General features: G+C 36.1%; 2 protein-coding genes across 12 annotated transcripts; both read left to right on the top strand.

The window, feature by feature from the left end:
- The first annotated feature begins 2,550 nt into the window (after window positions 1-2,550).
- LOC104249928 (cytosolic Fe-S cluster assembly factor NBP35-like) lies at window positions 2,551-6,085 on the top strand. Its single transcript, XM_009806458.2, has 4 exons — window positions 2,551-2,710; window positions 2,788-2,860; window positions 2,959-3,060; window positions 4,911-6,085. Exons 2-4 carry the CDS (start codon window positions 2,812-2,814, stop codon window positions 5,834-5,836), a joined length of 1,077 nt encoding a protein of 358 aa, XP_009804760.1. The 5' UTR covers window positions 2,551-2,710; window positions 2,788-2,811; the 3' UTR covers window positions 5,837-6,085.
- Window positions 6,086-8,387: 2,302 nt separating this feature from the next.
- On the top strand, window positions 8,388-18,360 carry LOC104249927 (pentatricopeptide repeat-containing protein At2g03880, mitochondrial). 11 transcript variants are annotated; one of them, XM_009806455.2, is made up of 6 exons: window positions 8,406-8,521; window positions 8,954-11,192; window positions 11,308-11,464; window positions 11,574-11,712; window positions 12,777-12,844; window positions 16,015-18,360. In XM_009806455.2, exon 2 carries the CDS (start codon window positions 9,197-9,199, stop codon window positions 11,174-11,176), a length of 1,980 nt encoding a protein of 659 aa, XP_009804757.1. In that variant the 5' UTR covers window positions 8,406-8,521; window positions 8,954-9,196; the 3' UTR covers window positions 11,177-11,192; window positions 11,308-11,464; window positions 11,574-11,712; window positions 12,777-12,844; window positions 16,015-18,360. The 11 variants fall into 11 exon arrangements, with proteins under 11 accessions (XP_009804755.1, XP_070016148.1, XP_009804758.1 ...); XM_009806457.2 differs by having other exon boundaries at window positions 11,574-11,664; XM_070160048.1 differs by lacking the exon at window positions 16,015-18,360 and adding an exon at window positions 13,422-14,400.
- Window positions 18,361-18,842: the final 482 nt, after the last annotated feature.

Consider the following 18,842-nt stretch of genomic DNA (forward strand, 5'->3'; position numbering starts at 1 on the left):
CTCGAGAGTGAGGGTTTGGTGAAGACATAGCGAAGAGGAATGATGTAAAGAAGAAGTAAACAGAGAATTGAGAAATTAAGTGTTCAATAAAACTTTATGAGATAAAAGATAAGGGAAGAAGTTATATTTATATTGATAATCGACCGCCAAAGGTAAAAGTGCAGTGAAGGAAGGATTACAATTATGATAACTAGCACTTCGTAAATAGTGGAACCGTAAAACACTTCGTAAATAGTGGAACCGTAAAAACCTTGAAAAAGGCTGCAAAAACTGCAGAACCAATGGAAAATTGATACGTGTACGGAGTATTAAATGGAAGTGACAATTGAAGCGCCAATTTTGTCATAGCATTAATGGTGACAAAAATTCTCGTTTTAATGAAATCCACTTCCCAAATATTCAACTGGTGAATAAATGGAAAGTGAGGGGACTATCTGTATTGGGAAAAATTACATTTATATAAAGATGACGTGTCGAGACACGTGGACTGGTCAAATAGTCAAAGAATTATAATTAGTCAAGAGGCACGAGCAGAAATAGAAACGAGCAAGGACAAAGGAAGAGGCACGGATGACCATACCTGTTTAAGTCATTTATATCCAAGAATCAAAAGGAATGGATCTAACCATAGTAAAGAGCGCAGATACAGAATCTGACAGGCATTAAATACTAGATACGTTAGAGAATTTGTATTGGTTATAATGATTATGTAATGTAGCATTCAATGTCTTTAATTATTCATAATAACCTCATTATGATTTGGGGAAAACACATATCTTCAAGATACCTATAAAAGGGAGGTATCTGATCAATTGTAGGGACAAAAGATATTATCGGAATATACTTTGATTTACTTGTTTTTCCTGATTATACTCTAATTACCTCAAATTACTTTCCCTTGCATATTCTTTTGATTATCAGTAACCTGTGTTCTTCTAAATTCTAGCTTTGACTGAAATTTTATTTTTTGGTTAAACAGTCAATATGAAATAAAAATTTCTCTAACCTAATTTTAGCCCGCAACATTTTAATTACTTTATTCTTATACTACAATTAAAATCTATATCTTATAGCAGATTCAATACAGTTTTGGTATTTGTTTGTTTTGTGAAATAGATATATCGAAATACAAAAATTAAATAATGATGTTAAAAATATGTTTAGCCAGTTTCCCATTTGAATGTTATTTTCTCGGTGGTAAAAAGAAAAAAAAACAGAAAGTTAAATTACAAATTTTTTTTTTGTGCGGGGGTTGGGGGGTTGGGGTGGGTGGTGTAGAAAAATGAAAAAACAGAAATTTAAAATTGCAAAAAAAACTTAAGGTAATTTTTTTTGGCGGGGGGAGGGGTGAAGGGGTAGTACGGTGGGTGGTAACGAAAAAACTAAAATTTGAAAAAAAAACATTTCTTTGGAGAGGGGGTGGGGTGGGTTGGTGAGGGTGGGGAAGTTGAGAAGGAGCTTTGGAAAATGTTTTCCCTTCTCTTGATAAGGAAAACATTTTCTTGGAGGAAAATAAATTGATAAGGAAAATATTTTCCAAAACATTTTAGCCAACCAAACATGGGAAAATTGGAAAACATTTTTCGAAAAATGTTTTCCTTCATACCAAACACACCCACAGAGTTTTCAGTTTGAAAAAGTGAGTTTTATGAAATGTTTTCCTTTATACCAAACACACCCACAGAGTTTTTAGTTTGAAAAAGTGATTTTTTTTCCTCATAAAACTCTGCTATTTTTTCAAGTGAGATGCATGTCCAAACACAATTTTAATTTTTAAATATATTTTTTCAAATTAACTTCAATTTTTTTTTTTTTAAAAAAAGAAAAAACTTAAAAACTCATGTCAAAACACAAAGAAAATAATGAAAGTAGTTTCTTATGTTTGAGAGTAGGTTTAAAGTAGTCCCTTAAGTATTACATTGGGCTATTTTGGACCTTTAACACTTTTGGTCTCCACCAAATGTTTAACAATATACGTACGTTAATTAACCTAAAATCTAGGAAAAAAGTTAAACTTAAACACCATAAAAGTCCAATCAAATCCTTAAAGGTGCACTAGATACCAAAAATAGCAGAAATTACACATCCAAAAATTGCATCAAACTCTAGCAATTGACCAAAGATAGCAAAAACTACAAATTGCACCTCTAATGTAGGTTTCTACTAATACTTTTTTCATATTTTTTAAAATTTATTAAATATTTGATAAAGATAAAGATCCAAACTGTTAATTTTTGTCTAAATTTGAGGGGTGCAAACTATGCAATGCATACTCAAGGGATTACTTTTAATCTACACTCAAACGTAATGGAACAAGTAAAGTAAAAGTCAAACATTTCCTTCTTTATCTTTTTGTTTCCCACCCAGTGTTCGGTACCTGCATTGAAGAGGGACTATATCCGAATTTGCACCGCGTAGGGCTCCATTCCGACGAAACGCTCCCTACCAAGCATTTTTCTATACCCACGGCTCAAATCCGAGACGTATAGTTAAGGAAGGGGCAGTCTCGTCCATTGCAACACATACTTGCGTGGTCCCTCCTTTATCTCTCTCCTGTGATATAAACTCAAACTCAATAGCCCTAATATACAAAAGGAATTACAATTTACAGCCATTTCTCTAAAAGGCGGCATAAAAAAGCCTACAAAAATTTCCCTAAATTCTGTAAAACCTTAGACCGACAACTATCGACTTGTTGCAGCAGAAAAAGGTACTGGAATTTGCAATTACTGATTTAGTAGTAATTAAAGTTTAAATCTTTGGGCTGAATTCTAGCTGCTCCTGCAGGTTGATAAAGCTAAGGGGAAAAAGATGGAAAACGGAGGAGGGTCCAATGAAATCCCAGAAAATGCTCCTGAACGTATGTATATTCTTTGATTTAAAGCTTAAGTTGTTATCTTCTTGTATTTAATTGTTTATTAGCGCTATATTTGTTTTATTTTGTTTTTGGTTTTTCAGATTGCCCAGGTCCACAATCAGAAACGGCAGGAAAATCGGATGCTTGCCAAGGATGCCCTAATCAAGAAATTTGTGCTACTGCTCCTAAAGGCCCTGACCCAGGTCTTTTCTTTTTCCAATATTTTTTCCATCACTATTTTGCTCTTTAATCGTGCATAATATAAAAAAGGGCAGCCCAGTGCACTAAGCTCCCGCTATGCGCGGGATCGGGAAAGGGGCTGGATCATAAGGGTCTATTGTACGCAGCCTTACCTTGCATTTCTGTAAGAGGTTGTTTCCACGACTCGAACCCGTGACCTCCTGGTCACATGGCAGCAACTTTATTCGTTACGCCAAGGCTCCCCTTCTAATCGTGCATAATATGATTTTGTAAAATACTTTGTTTGAACTTGTTTTTTCTTGCCTTGAAATATTAGGTGTCAATTTTTGTGGCTTGGAATGTTCTTCCTTTTATTTTTTAATATCCTAGTGTCGTGCTAGCTTGTGCGCACTTGGATTGGATTATGTATCTTATGGGGTTAACTCTGCGCGCCAAAGCTTATGGGGATGGGAAAAAATCAATTGCTTTATTCCAAATGCTAAGAGAAAGGCATCCCGTCCCAATTAGTTTGACATTATAAAAATGGTAAAAGCTTCTTTCTTCTAGAATTCGGAATGTAGTCATTTGGTAACACTTATAGTACTATTACAAGATTGTGTATATACATAGTTCAAAGTAACCTCAGCATAATATCTTTATCTTTCTTTTTTAATAGTCAGGGTGGTTAAACTATGTTAATGAAACACAATGGAGGGACTATTATTAAGTAACTATCGGCAATTTCATTACATATGAAGCACAATTAGCAGTTAGAGTGCACTTGTTGCTGAAATACAAGATACATATGCATACAATATATTATCGTTGGCTGCTTGCTGTTTTAGAAACCAAAGTTTTTCACAGTAATTTCAGTCATGTTTGTTCTTTATTGCATTATGTCTTTTTGATGTCCTTGGCTATATACCCATGCTCATACAGTACCTAACGTCATAAAGGAAGGATGCTTAATTCAATTTGTCTGAATCTTATTAAGATCATCAACTCAGGAATTAGTTCAGAATTTTAAATCCTTAACTTGGGAATGAGTTTAAGAAAGAAAGGATACACTTTTAACTGAAGATCACTGAAAGACATAAACTTTACCAATCAAAAAAAAGAAAGACTTAACTTTGCATGTCATATGGAGAAAGAAAGAGAAATACGGAGCATCAAAGTGTATGCTTTGCAATGATTGGTAGGACAGGGGTTTTTAGTCTGTGCAGCAAGAAGGCAATTAAGAAGAAGTTGAAGGAATTCTATTTTTCTGAAGATTCATTTTTGTGGAATGAGCAACAATAAAATTATACTGCTACCACCATGACTCATTTTTGTTAATCTAGAAGAGAGAAAGAAAGGATCTTCTCTACACAAAATGTGCGAACATTCACACTATAGAATGTTTAAATCAAATCAAGCACCTCCCAGGCAGAGGCATCTAGTTCTCATTCAGATGTTACGTTTTCTAATTTTAGAACTATTGTCTTGGTACATTAATTTTTGTTATACACACACACACACACATAGTGTAACTCAAGTAGCTCTTATGTGTTGCAGTAAGTAACTAAGGAAGCTTCAATATTGTTGAGTGACGCTTTCTAATGAATTAATTTGTTTGATACTGAGACCTAGTTTGCAGACACCCTAGGTTCTCGAAAGTTGAATGATAATTTGGTCGATAGTGTAATACTGACTAGATTGTTTAAGTACGAAGTTGGGACATTTCTGAGGTCCAATGTGTGCTGTATATTCCAGCTGTTGTTTTTCCTAATTGCTTAAATTTTACCTGTCAACTTTTGTGCGTGATAGCAGAATAGGCTTTATTTAAACATATGTTACTCGTTTTCCAACTTTTTGTGTATCTGGTTTCATGCAGACTTGGTTGCCATAGTAGAAAGAATGGCAACTGTGAAGCACAAAATACTGGTTTTGTCTGGTAAGGGCGGTGTTGGTAAGAGTACGTTCTCAGCTCAACTTGCTTTTGCATTGGCGGCTATGGATTTTCAAGTGGGTCTTCTTGACATTGATATATGTGGCCCCAGCATCCCAAAGATGCTTGGTCTAGAAGGGCAAGAAATTCACCAGAGCAACATTGGATGGTCCCCTGTTTATGTTGAGTCTAACCTTGGGGTTATGTCGATTGGTTTCATGCTCCCCAACCCTGATGAAGCTGTCATATGGAGAGGCCCCCGCAAGAATGGGCTAATTAAGCAATTTCTCAAAGAAGTTTATTGGGGAGAGCTTGATTTTCTTGTGGTTGATGCTCCACCTGGGACCTCAGATGAGCATATTTCAATTGTTCAATTCCTACAAGCAACTGGAATAGATGGTGCAGTTATAGTCACCACCCCACAACAGGTATCGCTGATAGATGTGAGGAAAGAAGTTAGTTTTTGTAAGAAAGTTGGGGTGGAGGTTCTTGGTGTTGTTGAGAACATGAGTGGTCTTTCCCAACCACTCACAGAATTCAAATTCATGAGAATGACAGAGACTGGTGAGCAAAAAGACATGACCGAGTGGGCCATGGCTTATATGAGAGAAAAAGCCCCGGAAATGCTAAACTTGGTTGCTTTTAGTGAAGTTTTTGATAGCAGTGGTGGAGGTGCAGCAAAGATGTGCGGTGATATGGGTGTCCCTTTTCTTGGGAAAGTACCCCTGGATCCTCAGCTATGTAAAGCAGCTGAAGAAGGACGATCTTGCTTTTCAGATGATAAGTGTCGCGCAAGTGCCCCTGCACTCAAGATGATAATAGAAAAGATGTTGGCTCAGAAAATGATCTCAAGAACAGAGAATGGAGCATAGTATTTATTGCTTCTGTTAAGGCTTCCTATACCTTTTCTCTGATTAAGTTCTGGTACTTGTGACCAACTTTTTGTTCGTAAGGGAGCTTTTATCACTCTCGATATGGATGTATGATGTATTAAATTTTAGTGGTTTATATACGATGATTTGTTAAACGAACAAGTTTGTTCCCAATGAAAGTTGAATAGACTCTGATAGAATAATGGATGTGAGATGTTATCTCCTGCGAGCATAAGATCTCTTGTGATATGAGTTTACGTTCGCTCCCGTGAAATTTTCCTTTCTGTTCCCTTTGCCCTCAACCTGATATACTGTGCCGTGGGCGAAATGAAAGATCAATTTTTTAATTCCGCCCTGAACAGTGGTTTTGATGTAATATGCTTTTAATACTGTATAGTAGTGTTTGCTGTGCAGTACTCTTTGGAACCTATTTGGTGCTACTTCACAATCAGTTAGGCCAAACTTAAGTAGCAACCTACGTGATATTGTCCTTAATTGATCTAGGATACATACTGGTGGAAGGTAAAACATACTTTGGGGTTGTTTGGTTGGGTGCATAAGAATAGTACTGAATAGAGTGTATTAGTAATGCTGAGATTAGTTATATTGAGATTATTTTATAACGACTATTTGATTTGGTGTATTAAAGGTTCTGAACGGGCAGTTTCTATCTTTATTTATGCTTATCCATGTATTAAAAATCATGGTTATTATTATGTATAAGAATTATTAAGAATAGTACTGAATAGGGTGTAATATTGTTATATATAAGGTTGAAAAACACTATCAAACAAGGGATTAATAATATCAAAGCTAATACATGTTTTATATTTCCCAAATATATCCTACCAAATGATCCCTTATTGGTCTAATTGTAGTGCGTGCAAGTTGGTCGCGACACCACCGTTATGTAAAAGAAAAAGAAACATAAGCATGTTATCTTTTAGCAAAGAGGTCATGTCGCAGCAGCCACAAGTGAGGTTGCTGGCTTATAAGTTTACTGTGTTCGACTGTCTATTCCTTTTTTATTTTTTTTCTTTCTTGGTGCAAATTACTGCATCATTTATTTGTTTAACCATCAGTTGGCCTATAGTCTCTTCTTGCTCCCCCGATTTAGTAGATTTTCATCGTTTCACTCAAAAAGATGATGTTATGAAACGGAGATCAACAATGTAGTGACACCAATTGTTCCATAATGGTACTCATTGATTACGACAAAATAATTTTAAAATGGCCTCTTATGTTTAGAAATAGGTCTAAAATAATTCTGAACAGTTTTGGTCGTTTAAGTTTGATAAAAGTGAATGCTTTTGGAGTTTGTCAAATATATAACAAACTTTTGTTGTTAAATTTAAAGGGAGCGATGAGAAGAAAAGATTTGACGAAGACTAAGGGTGTGTTTGGTATAACGGAAAATGTTTTCCGTAGAAAATATTTTCTTGGAAAACTAGTAATCTTACTCATTTTTTGGTGTTTGGTACGTAAATTAAGGAAAATAACTTCTCAAGAGTATTCATAAATAATTTAGATACAATAAACATGACGCCATAAACTTTCGAACCAACAACCTTCCGAAACCCACAAATTTCATAAACTTCCGAACCGCTAAACTTTTGAACCCGTAAACTTTATAATTTCTAAACCCATAAACTTCCAAATACATAAACCTCCGTACTTATAACTTTGAACTTGTAAAATTACGAACCTGTAAACTGAAAAATGAAAAAAACTAGAATTAAAAATATATATAAAACAATATTTTTTTTTGCGGGGGCGGGAGGAAGGGGTTGCACAAAAACGCTAAAAACAAAAATTTGAAAATAGAAAAAAAAGTTAAAAAAACAATTTTTGTGCAGGGGGGGTAGTGGGGTGGGGGTGGGTGGTGCAGAAAAACGACAACAACAACAACAACCACCACCCAGTGAGATCTCACAGGTGGGGTCTGGGGAGGGTAGTGTGTATGCAGACCTTACCCCTACTCCGAAGGAGTAGAGATGCTGTTTCTGGTAGATCCTCGGCACAAGAAGGAAATAGACAGTGTATCATGGTGCAGAAAAAAGAAAAACAGAAATTTAAAAATATATATAAAAAAAGTAAAAATAAATATTTTTTTTGGAGGGGAGGGGGATAAGAGTGGGGGGTGGGGAGGGGAGGGGGAGGGGGTGGGTAATGACGAAAAAAAAAAATGAAATCTAGAAAAAAGCCTTTTTGGAGAGGGTGGGTAGGAGAGGTATGGTAGGGGAGAGAAGGGCGCGAGGGTTAGGGTTAGATGTGAGGGTAGGAGGAGTTTTTGGAAAATGTTTTCCTAACTTTTTTTAGGGAAGTCATTTTCCTCCGATTTCAAAAAAATGTGATACCTAGGAAAATATTTTCCAAACTATTTTGTGCAACCCAACAATGAAAAATGGGAAAATATTTTCGGTTGTACCAAAAGTGTTTACTTTTGCCAAACTTTTAAGGATCAAAACTGTTCGGGAATATATTGAAGGGACAATTTAGGCCTATCCCAAACATAAGACACCATTTTGTCATTTTCTCAAAGTTACGAGTATGATTTAATCGCCGTTCCTCAATTTCTCGCAGCTGGAAATTGCTTTAAATTAGACAACTTCTTAGTTTCAACATCCCAATTCTTCAAAATTGCCTACGCTGAATCTTCGTGTCACGGTCTCATTTCTGTAAAGTGTGAGTACGAATTGTGTTCCTACTTGTTACTCTTATGCAATGCGTACAACCTATTTGATTATATGCATATCTTGCTTTCTATATTAACCTGGAAAACATTGAACATAACTTTTTGCGAGCAGGTTCATAGCCAAAATTAATTAGATTAGCAAATTTATATCTCTCTTATTCACTATAGTTAAACATAAATTGATTGTTAAGAGGGGAAAAATACATACAAGAAAAAAAAGGTCTGAACTTGGAGAGTTTATTGCCCTTATATGAGTTGCTAAAAATTTCTACTGAATGTTTTTAGAATTCATGATTTTAGATTGACCTTCTTTTGGAGGTTAAACGTGGATAAAACTTTCTGAAATAGGAGTTACTCGAATAGTAGAAATTACATCTAAAATAGTATGAGTTGCAAATTTTACATTTCAATTATATTGTCAGGAGGTCACAGGTTCATGCCGCGAAAACAGCCTCTTGCAGAACTGCAAGATAAAGCTGCGTGCATAAGACCCAACGTGGTCCAGCTTCCCCGAACCCCACACATTGCAGGAGCTTAGTGCACCAGGCTACCTTTTAATTATGTTGAAAGAAAATTTGTGTAAGGTACTTGATTGGTAATTACTGTTGTCGCTCATACTGTATTGCCTTTCTGAAAATCTTCAGAGTCCTACAGCATAAAATGAGATGAAATCTGTACTGAGATTCAAAGCCAAACTGATACCAGTACTCGGTTTGGTTTCTATTGGTCCATCTCCTCCACTCTTTGCACTTGGACATCTGCTTCAATATCTGCGCTGTTATTCTGGTGCAGCAACCAAATGGCAGAATGAGACAGGATCAATAAAATGTAATGATCTGCTCAATGAGTTTACTACTTACTGCTATCAAAGGGATCTTCCCGGGGCTATGAAAGCATTAAATTCCTTGCAAATTCACAAGATATGGGCTGATGCTGTCACCTACTCTGAACTCATTAAGTGCTGCTTGGCTCGTGGCGCAATCGAACAAGGCAAACGGGTCCACCAGCATGTGTTCTCCAATGGTTATGAACCAAAAACGTTCCTTGTTAACACACTTATTAACATGTATGTGAAGTTTAACATGCTGGACGAAGCACAAGCTTTATTTGATCAAATGTCTGACAGAAATGTTGTCTCCTGGACTACAATGATAGCTGCCTACTCTAGCGCTAAGATCAACAACAAGGCTTTGGAGTTTTTGATCCTCATGCTGAGAGATGGTGTGAGACCTAATATGTTTACTTACTCTTCTGTTCTGAGAGCTTGTGATGACCTGTCCAATCTTAGGCAGCTCCACTGCAGCATACTCAAAGTTGGTCTGGAGTTTGACGTATTTGTCCGAAGTGCTCTTATTGATGTTTACTCCAAAATGGGTCAACTCGAGTGTGCATTGTGCACCTTTAATGAGATGGTGACAGGGGATCTTGTTGTCTGGAACTCCATTATTGGTGGATTTGCACAAAACAGTGATGGGGATGACGCTTTGACTCTCTTCAAAAGAATGAAGAGAGCTGGATTCTCAGCTGATCAGTCAACCTTGACAAGTGTTCTTAGAGCTTGTACTAGTTTGGCACTTTTAGAAGTGGGAAGTCAAGTCCATGTTCATGTACTCAAGTTCCAGCGGGACCTAATCCTTAACAATGCACTTTTGGACATGTATTGCAAGTGTGGCAATTTGGAAGATGCCCACAAAATATTTACTCGGATGGTAGAGAAGGACGTGATCTCCTGGAGCACCATGATCATAGGCTACGCCCAGAATGGTTTCAGCAGAAAAGCACTGGAATTACTCAAGGAGATGAAAGTCTCAGGGATCAAACCAAACTACATCACTGTTCTTGGAGTCTTATTTGCTTGCAGCCATGCAGGACTGGTAGAAGATGGTCAATATTACTTCCGCTCAATGAAGAAGCTCTTTGGTATTGATCCAGGAAGAGAACATTACGGTTGCATGGTTGATCTTCTTGGAAGATCTGGGAAGCTAGATGAAGCGGTTAAATTAATCCATGAAATGGAATGTGAACCAGATGCTGTGACATGGAGAACATTGCTTGGTGCCTGCAGAGTACATCGAAAAATGGATTTAGCTGAATATGCTGCCAAACAAATTATAAAGCTGGATCCAAGTGATGCAGGAACTTACATATTACTATCTAATATTTATGCGCACACTCACAAATGGGAGGACGTTGTGGACTTAAGAAAGTCCATGAGGGAAAGAGGAGTGAAGAAGGAACCGGGATGCAGCTGGGTTGAAGTGAACAAGCAGATCCATGCTTTTATTATGGGAGACAACTCCCATCCACAAATAGAGGAAATTAAAAAAGAGCTAAATCAGATTATTTGGAGATTAAAGGAGGTGGGATATGTTCCAGACACAAACTTTGTCTTGCAAGATCTTGAAGGTGAACAGATGGAAGACTCACTTCTTTACCACAGTGAGAAAATAGCTGTTGCCTTTGGTGTATTGAGCCTGTCTAGAGAGAAGACCATTAGAATCAGGAAGAATCTCAGGATCTGTGGAGATTGCCATTTATTCGCGAAACTTTTGGCACAGATAGAGCGTCGGAGCATTGTCATAAGAGATCCTATCCGTTACCATCATTTCCAGGATGGTATTTGTTCATGCGGAGATTATTGGTAGAAGGGAATGGACTTCAGTTGAGTATGATAAAATACCTAGTTAATTTGCTTTCGATAGAATTATAAGCTTCACTGTCTACATTAAACACATCATACTCACTTGTCCCCCATGTTTATATGTTTTGCTAGCAGATGTAGTAACACTTGCAGAAATAGTTGCAACTATGGAGCTCAAAGTACTGGTTCATGGTTGGGTTGACAAGAACCCACTCTCTGCTCAACTTGCATTTGCATTGGCAGCTATGAGTTTCTAGGTTGGCAAGCAAAATTACTGAGGAGACCCCTGAAGGTATAGCAGCTGCTGAGCAAAAGTCCCAAGTTTAAGCAAATACATCTTTTAGTTGGATTGTTCAAGCCTATTTGATCTTTTGAAAATTTCATCCATCTTCAATTTTCAGATTGCAAGGTCCCCTATTTGAAATCTGCTAGAAAATGAAGCTTGTCCAAGTCAAGAGCTTTGTGCAACTACATTAAAAATCCCTGATCCAGGTCCTCTCTTATTCAAATCTTTCCCCAGCCGTTACTCTCTCCTGTCAAGTATGTGTATTTGAATACTTTTCTTCCATTATTGAGATATTATTCGTGTGGTTCTTGTTTGGAACTTTTTTGTTCTAGTGCTAATCTTAAGTCTGCCCTTGCTTTGTTTTCTTCCTTTTTATGCTTTCCCTGATCAAATGAACTAACTGGCAATGAAGTCACTTCTTCATATTGTGAACTAGACTTGTTCACTTTTTAGTATGTATGGAACTGGATCTGTCCTTGGCATTAGATAAAGTCACTGATTAACAATGGAATGTTGTCATTGGTAACACAAAACTGTAGCATTATGACCTTCAAATCACACAGAATAATTGTCAATAAATCATGGAAATGCTTAAACCCATGTAATGTTGCCAGATTTTATGATCAATCTCCACATTCCAACTGATGGAAAGTAAGCATCCCAGCATATTGACTTGTGGACCTACTTTCTTCAGTGGACAGGCTCAAAAAGTTTTGATCCATTTTTACAAAACGGAAAAAGCATCTATTCTTTAAAGATTCTATCATAACATGGTTTCTTGTAACATCTTCATTAATGATACTTTTGTCAAACATCACAAGTCTCTGTCTAATATATTTCTTACCTCGATAGATAACCCACTTAATCTATACACACTAAGGATGTAAAACTGGGAAAGCTGAAATTTTTTCAACTAGCTTTTGCTTTGGGTTATTTGTACTTCAAAAACCAGCTCGCTTACCCTAAAGGTTGTCAAAAGGTGGGATGACAAAGGTGGTATTTTAGTTCAACGCCAATTATATTGGATAATTACCCAGCTGTGACATTTTGAGGACCGGCATATACAATCTACTTTCAACTGTTTCTTTATCTACAAAAGAATTATGTACACATAATTTTGGTTCATTAGATGCTTCATTAACATGTTATTAAACATTTTTTTTCTTGTAGGAAAATGCTTTGCTAATATGTCCTATAGCGATCAATTTACTTACTTCGTGGTTTAATTTGTATGTGGGTTATAGGCTTCATTAGTCTGTCTATATAGGAAACTTCGTACTCATTTTCCACATGTTTGTTTCTTATGGTTTCCATGCAGATTTAGGGGCAATTTTTAAAATAGCAAACTGTGAAACATGAACTGGTAATCTGTCGGGGAAAGGATTGGTAAGAGTGCATTCTCTATGTAACTGGCATTTGCATTGGCAGCTAAGTTTTTCCATTTAGGTCTCCTTAGTTATTCAACAAAATGTGAACATAACTCGTAAAAGGTCCTGTAATTGTTGGCCCAGGGTAAGGTTGTACTGTGGTCCGGGCCCGGCCCGGGCCTGCTGGCCAAACGGGCTGGTTCAAGCGGCTCCGTCTCTAGTGGTGCATAAGCCCATAGCGGGCCGGTCCAACCCAAATAGCCCATGAGCCCGGGATCGGCAGGCGGGCCTGGGCCGGTTCAACCGGGCCCAATGGGCCAAACGGCCCCAACGGCTATTTTTAATTTTTTTTTTTAAAAAAATGACCGACGGTCAGATATTTAAAATCTAGCCGTTGGCCATCAAAATTCAACCGTTTGGCACTTTAAAAAATAGCCATTTGGCCCCCAAACTTTTTATAATTACACTTTTTCCCAATTCTCAACTATAAATACCCTCCCATTCTTTCATTTTTACTCACAAATTCATCAATCTCTCTCTAATTTTCTTCTATAATTGCTTACTTTATTATTGCAATTTCGTGAAAAATTGTGAAGTTGGTGAATTGAAGTATTCAAGTTTTCAACGATATTCAATTTTCAAGAAGTTGTTCGTCAATTCGGTAAACTCGTTCCAACTCTTAAGTTTTAATATTATAGTTTTATTAGTTTTATTTAGTATAATTATAATTAATATGGCATTTTCTTTGAAAAAAACTTTTGGTGGTAACGGTAAGGGAAAATCTAAAATTGGTGAATCTAGTAGCCAAGCTACTACTCTTCCCCTGGCTCCCTAACCCAGGCCTGTTACCCGTCCTCTTCCACCTGTTATTCTTGATAGTGATAACCCTTGTTTTCAATTTTCCGATAGTCAATTTTGCCATGATGTTGCACTAGGTCAACAATTAAATGAAGAAGTTATGAATGTTCTTTATCCTAATGAAACTATCTTTGAAAATGATGAGTAAAATGATGATTTAGATGAAACGCAACCAGATTTAGATGATACACCTACAAGTCTTGTTAATAACCCAAATGATGTCCCGCCTGACCCTCTTGTAGTAACCCCTACTTTTAATAGACAACCTGCTAAACAGCCTGAAACATCTCTTGTTTGACACTTTTTTACTCAACTAAGAGAACAAAATAAGACTAAGTGTAAAACTTGTGGGTCTCAACTAGTTCATAAATTTACTGGAGACCGTAGCGGTACGGGTAGTTTGACTAGACACATATTGAAACACCCTAGAGATAAAGCTAGATTTTTACAAATGAAAGCTGCGCAAGAGGGGACAAGTGTAGATACTACGGTTAACCCTAGTACAGGTTCAAATCTAGTTCAACCGGGAATTAACACTGTTACCGGTGGCATTTTATATTATGATCCAAATAAAGATCGTGAAGAATTGGCAAAAATGGTTACTGTTATGTGCTTACCCTATAGTTTTCCTTCTAACCCTCATTTTGTGCATTATATTAGAAGAGTTTTTAATCCTACTTATAAAGGATGGCCTCGCGCAACCGTAAAGAGCGATATTTATAAATATAAACATGAATATGAACAATATTTGCGCTATTTATTTACTCATATAGATTGTCGCATTGCTATTACTACTGATATAGAAATGGTAATGACTGAAAAAGTATAATAGTTTTAATATTATTAATTATTAAAAGTGGATATCATTAATTATTAGTTAAGTTTTTTTAAAAAAAGGATTAACCTAAAGCCCATAAAGTGGCTATTGTAAACAAAGGCTTAAAGCCTTATACAAAAAAAAAAAAAAAAAAAACATATCTGCCTTTTCAAAAGGCTTAAAAAACCTTAATCAAGTCAAGATTTAAAAGGCCTGGAGGGTGAGGACTCTTATACGAAAAAAAAGCAGAAGATTTAAACTTTTATTCATTCACGCAATTCTTATACGGGAAAAAGAATCAAAACGTTGTTCCGTTCAGCAGCGAACGCAAGGCACGCAGGCAGCAACAAAAAAAAAATTCTAGGGTTCTTTACAAATTACGAATTCTTTAACTCAGGTATATAAATTCCCTATTGTCAATTACCTTACAGTAGTAGTAGGTAAGAATTGAATAGTTAATTCACTTCTTTCTCTATATCAACAATAAATTTCATATTTAAATGTAGTACTTTAAAATTAATTAAAATGCACTGGTTGTTGTAGAATCAATTGTTTGACGGGTATAAATTGGACTGGGCTCTATGTATTGGCTCAAGGAGTTTTGAGTTGAGTTGATATAACCCTTTTACTAAAGTGGTTTAACTCACAAAAGCACGCACACAAAGTGTTTGATGAATTGCATAAAAGAGTTAATATATACTTAATTGGAGTAGTAAGTACCTATTAGCTTAGAATTATTTTCTAGCTAAAGGTTAGATGATTATTTTGGATATATGTGCATAAATTTCAGATTTTTATGTTATTCTTATATGCCATTTTCATGTTGAAAATTCATGAAGGATCAAGAACCTTTATAAATACTTTTGAATGTTTATTTCATTCTCATGTCATGCCTTACATTTAAGGATACCAGTATGAGTATGTATAAAAGATTTAGACTTGAAAAATCACAAGAAGAAGTTTTAGAAAGAAAAGATTTTTGGGAGTATCCTTTATTCTGAGAAGGGGTCATCGTCCAGGCCTAGGGTCCTGACCAAGGCATTGACTTCCTGAAACTACTTGTGCCAAAGTAGGGAGCACACGAGCCGAGGGCCTCGTTGCTGAGAAATTACTTAGCCATGCTAAGGTATGATACATGAGCGCTGAGAATCATGAAGCGAGTGACACCTCGTGGATTGGGCCTATTCGATCAGGTTGGGATCGAATCCGTGTCGATCACACGGTGACTGAGATAGAATTAAGTCAGGATAGTTGGAACTCCCAAAGTACAAAGTGAAGTATTTTTTTTTTAGAAAGAAAAAGAAAAAAATTTCCTTTAGAATATTCATAAACTGCTATTATGCAATTAATTAGAATTATTCTTATAAGCTCTATTCTTTACATGCATTTAGAACCTTTACTCATAATGTATATGTTATTAAAGTTTCGCCCCCTGTTGTTGAAACCCACTGAGTACAATGGATGGTACTGACGTTCTCTTTCGGGAACCTACGTTGGTCTGCGGTACAACGTAGGAACCGAATTTGCAGGCGAGAAGGCTACGAGTTAGGACTTCTTTCTTCTCCAGTGCTATTGGTGAGCTCCGCTTTTATTCGTGGAGTGTTCCTTAGAGTCATCTTTATTTAGTTATTTCTTTGTTACTTAGAGAACTGGCCATAAAATCTATGTCCTGAGCAGTGCGTCAGTTTATCAGTAGAGGTTTCATAGACATAGTCGTTGGGTTGAGATTCAGATGTTTTTGATAATAACTTAGCAGTAATTCAGTAGTTACTACGAATAAAGTTTTGGAGTTGATTTATTGAAATATCTGAGTTAATCAAAAGTATTTGGTTAGAGTATTGCCTTGTTGCATATAAAATATGGTGTTATAATAGATTTGATAAGCAGAGATGGTTCGCTCGGTCATGTTTAGTAATCGAGTACTGGTCTCGGCTTGTTCAGAAAATGGGTCGTGACAAAAGGATGGCCTCGCGCAACCGTAAAGAGAGATATTTATAAATATAAACATGAATATGAACAATATTTGCGCTATATTTACTCATATAGATTGTCGCATTGCTATTACTACTGATATTGGTAGAAGTGGTAATGACTGTGATTATCTAATTGTTACAAGTCATTGGATAGATGAGGTGTGGATAATGCAAAAACACATTATTGCTTATAGAATAATTAATTCACGCCGCACAGGTAAGTTTATTGCTAACACAGTTGCAGATATTTGTAGATATTTTTGCATTAGAGATAAAATTATGTCGGTTTCAATGGATAATGTTTCTAGTAACACTAACGCTATAGGCTTGCTTACAACTACACTAAATCCTGCATTTAGTAATATTTTTCATGTTAGATGTATTTGTCATATTTACCATTTAATCGTCGGTGTTGGTATGAAAGTTTTAAATGTAGAAATTGAAAAGATTAAAATGGTTCTTAATCGGTTTTTTTATTCAAACCGTAGAAGTAGATTTAGAGACTATTTTAAAAAATGTGATGACTTTAGCCTTAGAGAAAGAAAGGTTCCTAAACCTTGTCCGACTAGATGGAATTACATGTATGAAAGTTTAGTTGTTGCATATGAATATAGGAACCCAATAAGCGCAACGTATAATGCTCGTGTAGGTGATGGTGATGATGATGATGATGAGCACCTTACAAATCAAGATTGGAGTAATGTTAAAATGCTTGTAGACTTTTTAGAACAATTTCATATTGCTACAAATGAATTATCTGGCCAATATTATCCTACTATTTCTAACTGTTTAGTTTATATTGCAGCACTTGTAGATTTATTTACTCAATTTTCAGAGGGTGGAGTAATTTATCAAGAAAGCTATTAATTCTATGAAAGCTAAGTTTAAAAAATATTTTTTCCCTATCCCCCCTATTTTTGGTGTTGCTGCATTGTTAAATCCTACAATGAAATTAGGAGGTCCTCACTTTTGGTATTCAAAAATTTATAACGCTTTATCACTTTCAGCTGAGGAATTTGCTACACTTGGAGATGCAAAAGCCTCAATTGAAATAAATGCTCAAACAATTTATAATGTTTATCAACTTGCCTTAGATCAAGCTAGACCAAATATTCCAACTCTTACTTTGTCTAGTTCGCAAGCATCTAAAAGAACTGCGGGCCTAAAAGCTCTTAGTTCTTGGACGGAGTTCAGGGGTTTCAAGGTGATAATTTTGGTGATAGTTCACAACTAAATGAGCTTCAAGTTTATTTGTCGCAGGGACTTGAATCAAAGAATCACGACGGCTCCTTCGATGTTTTGGAATGGTGGAAGGACAAACAAAAACACTATCCGGTTCTTTCAAGGATGACTCGAGATATTTTAAGTGTTCAAGCATCAAAAGTGGCATCGAAGAGCGCATTCAGTCAAGCGAAACTTCAAATCGGTGATCATAGAGCGTCTATGAGGGAGAGTTTGGAAAAATCAGTACTCTTCAGAGATTGGATCCGTTCGGAAAGAAGAAATTTTGGACTTGCAGAATCACAATCGGAGATAGATGAAGCTTATGAAGAAATGTTAGCGGAACTTGCGCAGGATGCTACTTCGCCCGAAAGCGGTGATGAGCAAGCTTTTTTTCCACCACCACCAACGGAAATTCCTCCGGACCTTGAAGGATTTATGAGTTTTGTTAGAGATAATACATAGACTAACATGTAGCTTGTATTTTAGCACATCTTCCTTAGTTTTTTTCCTTTTAATGGTGGTATTAGTACCTTGTTGTGCTCATTCCATTGGGGGAGGAAGACTAAGAAAGATATTGTCATTCTTTGTTAATGTCGTAATAGTAAAATATATAAGACATTCACTTGAATATTTCTTTGCAATTTATTTTGTGTTTAAATTTGATATAGTATATATATATCTAATACATATAAACTATATATATATATACACACACATACACACACACATACACACACATATATATAAGGCAATACATATTATACATACTATATATACTATATGGGCAAAATACATAAGTTCCCCCCTGAACTTTGGACCAAATCCTTGTTACACACTTTCTGACCACGAAAATCATCTTACACACTCAACCCTTTTAAAGTGTGTCTAATACACACCTCTTTGCCTATGTGGCTAGCGCGTGTTTACAAACAAAATGAGGCATCTGAACATTAAAAAATTATATGTCTGATATTTTATTTAAACGGTTCAGATTTAGTGAAATCTATCCAACGATTACAATAAAATTTCTTTCTTTCTTTCCTTTTTTTTAGTTTCTTTCTTTTTTATTTTTCTACACTAATCCACCACCTGCCCGTTGAGAGCCCATCCAGACCTCTCCATCGTCCACCATTGATGCTCCACAA

This window comes from Nicotiana sylvestris, chromosome 10, assembly GCF_000393655.2.
Source record: "Nicotiana sylvestris chromosome 10, ASM39365v2, whole genome shotgun sequence".
NCBI classification, from domain to species: domain Eukaryota; kingdom Viridiplantae; phylum Streptophyta; class Magnoliopsida; order Solanales; family Solanaceae; genus Nicotiana; species Nicotiana sylvestris.

Bases quoted from the DNA above. Each gene is read 5' to 3' on its own strand.
- LOC104249928 (XM_009806458.2), top strand. From the start codon at position 2,812: ATGGAAAACGGAGGAGGGTCCAATGAAATCCCAGAAAATGCTCCTGAA. The intron at 2,861-2,958 runs GTATGTATATTC...TTGGTTTTTCAG, and splicing joins CCCAGAAAATGCTCCTGAAC to ATTGCCCAGGTCCACAATCA. The intron at 3,061-4,910 runs GTCTTTTCTTTT...GGTTTCATGCAG, and splicing joins TCCTAAAGGCCCTGACCCAG to ACTTGGTTGCCATAGTAGAA.
- LOC104249927 (XM_009806453.2), top strand. From the start codon at position 9,197: ATGAAATCTGTACTGAGATTCAAAGCCAAACTGATACCAGTACTCGGT.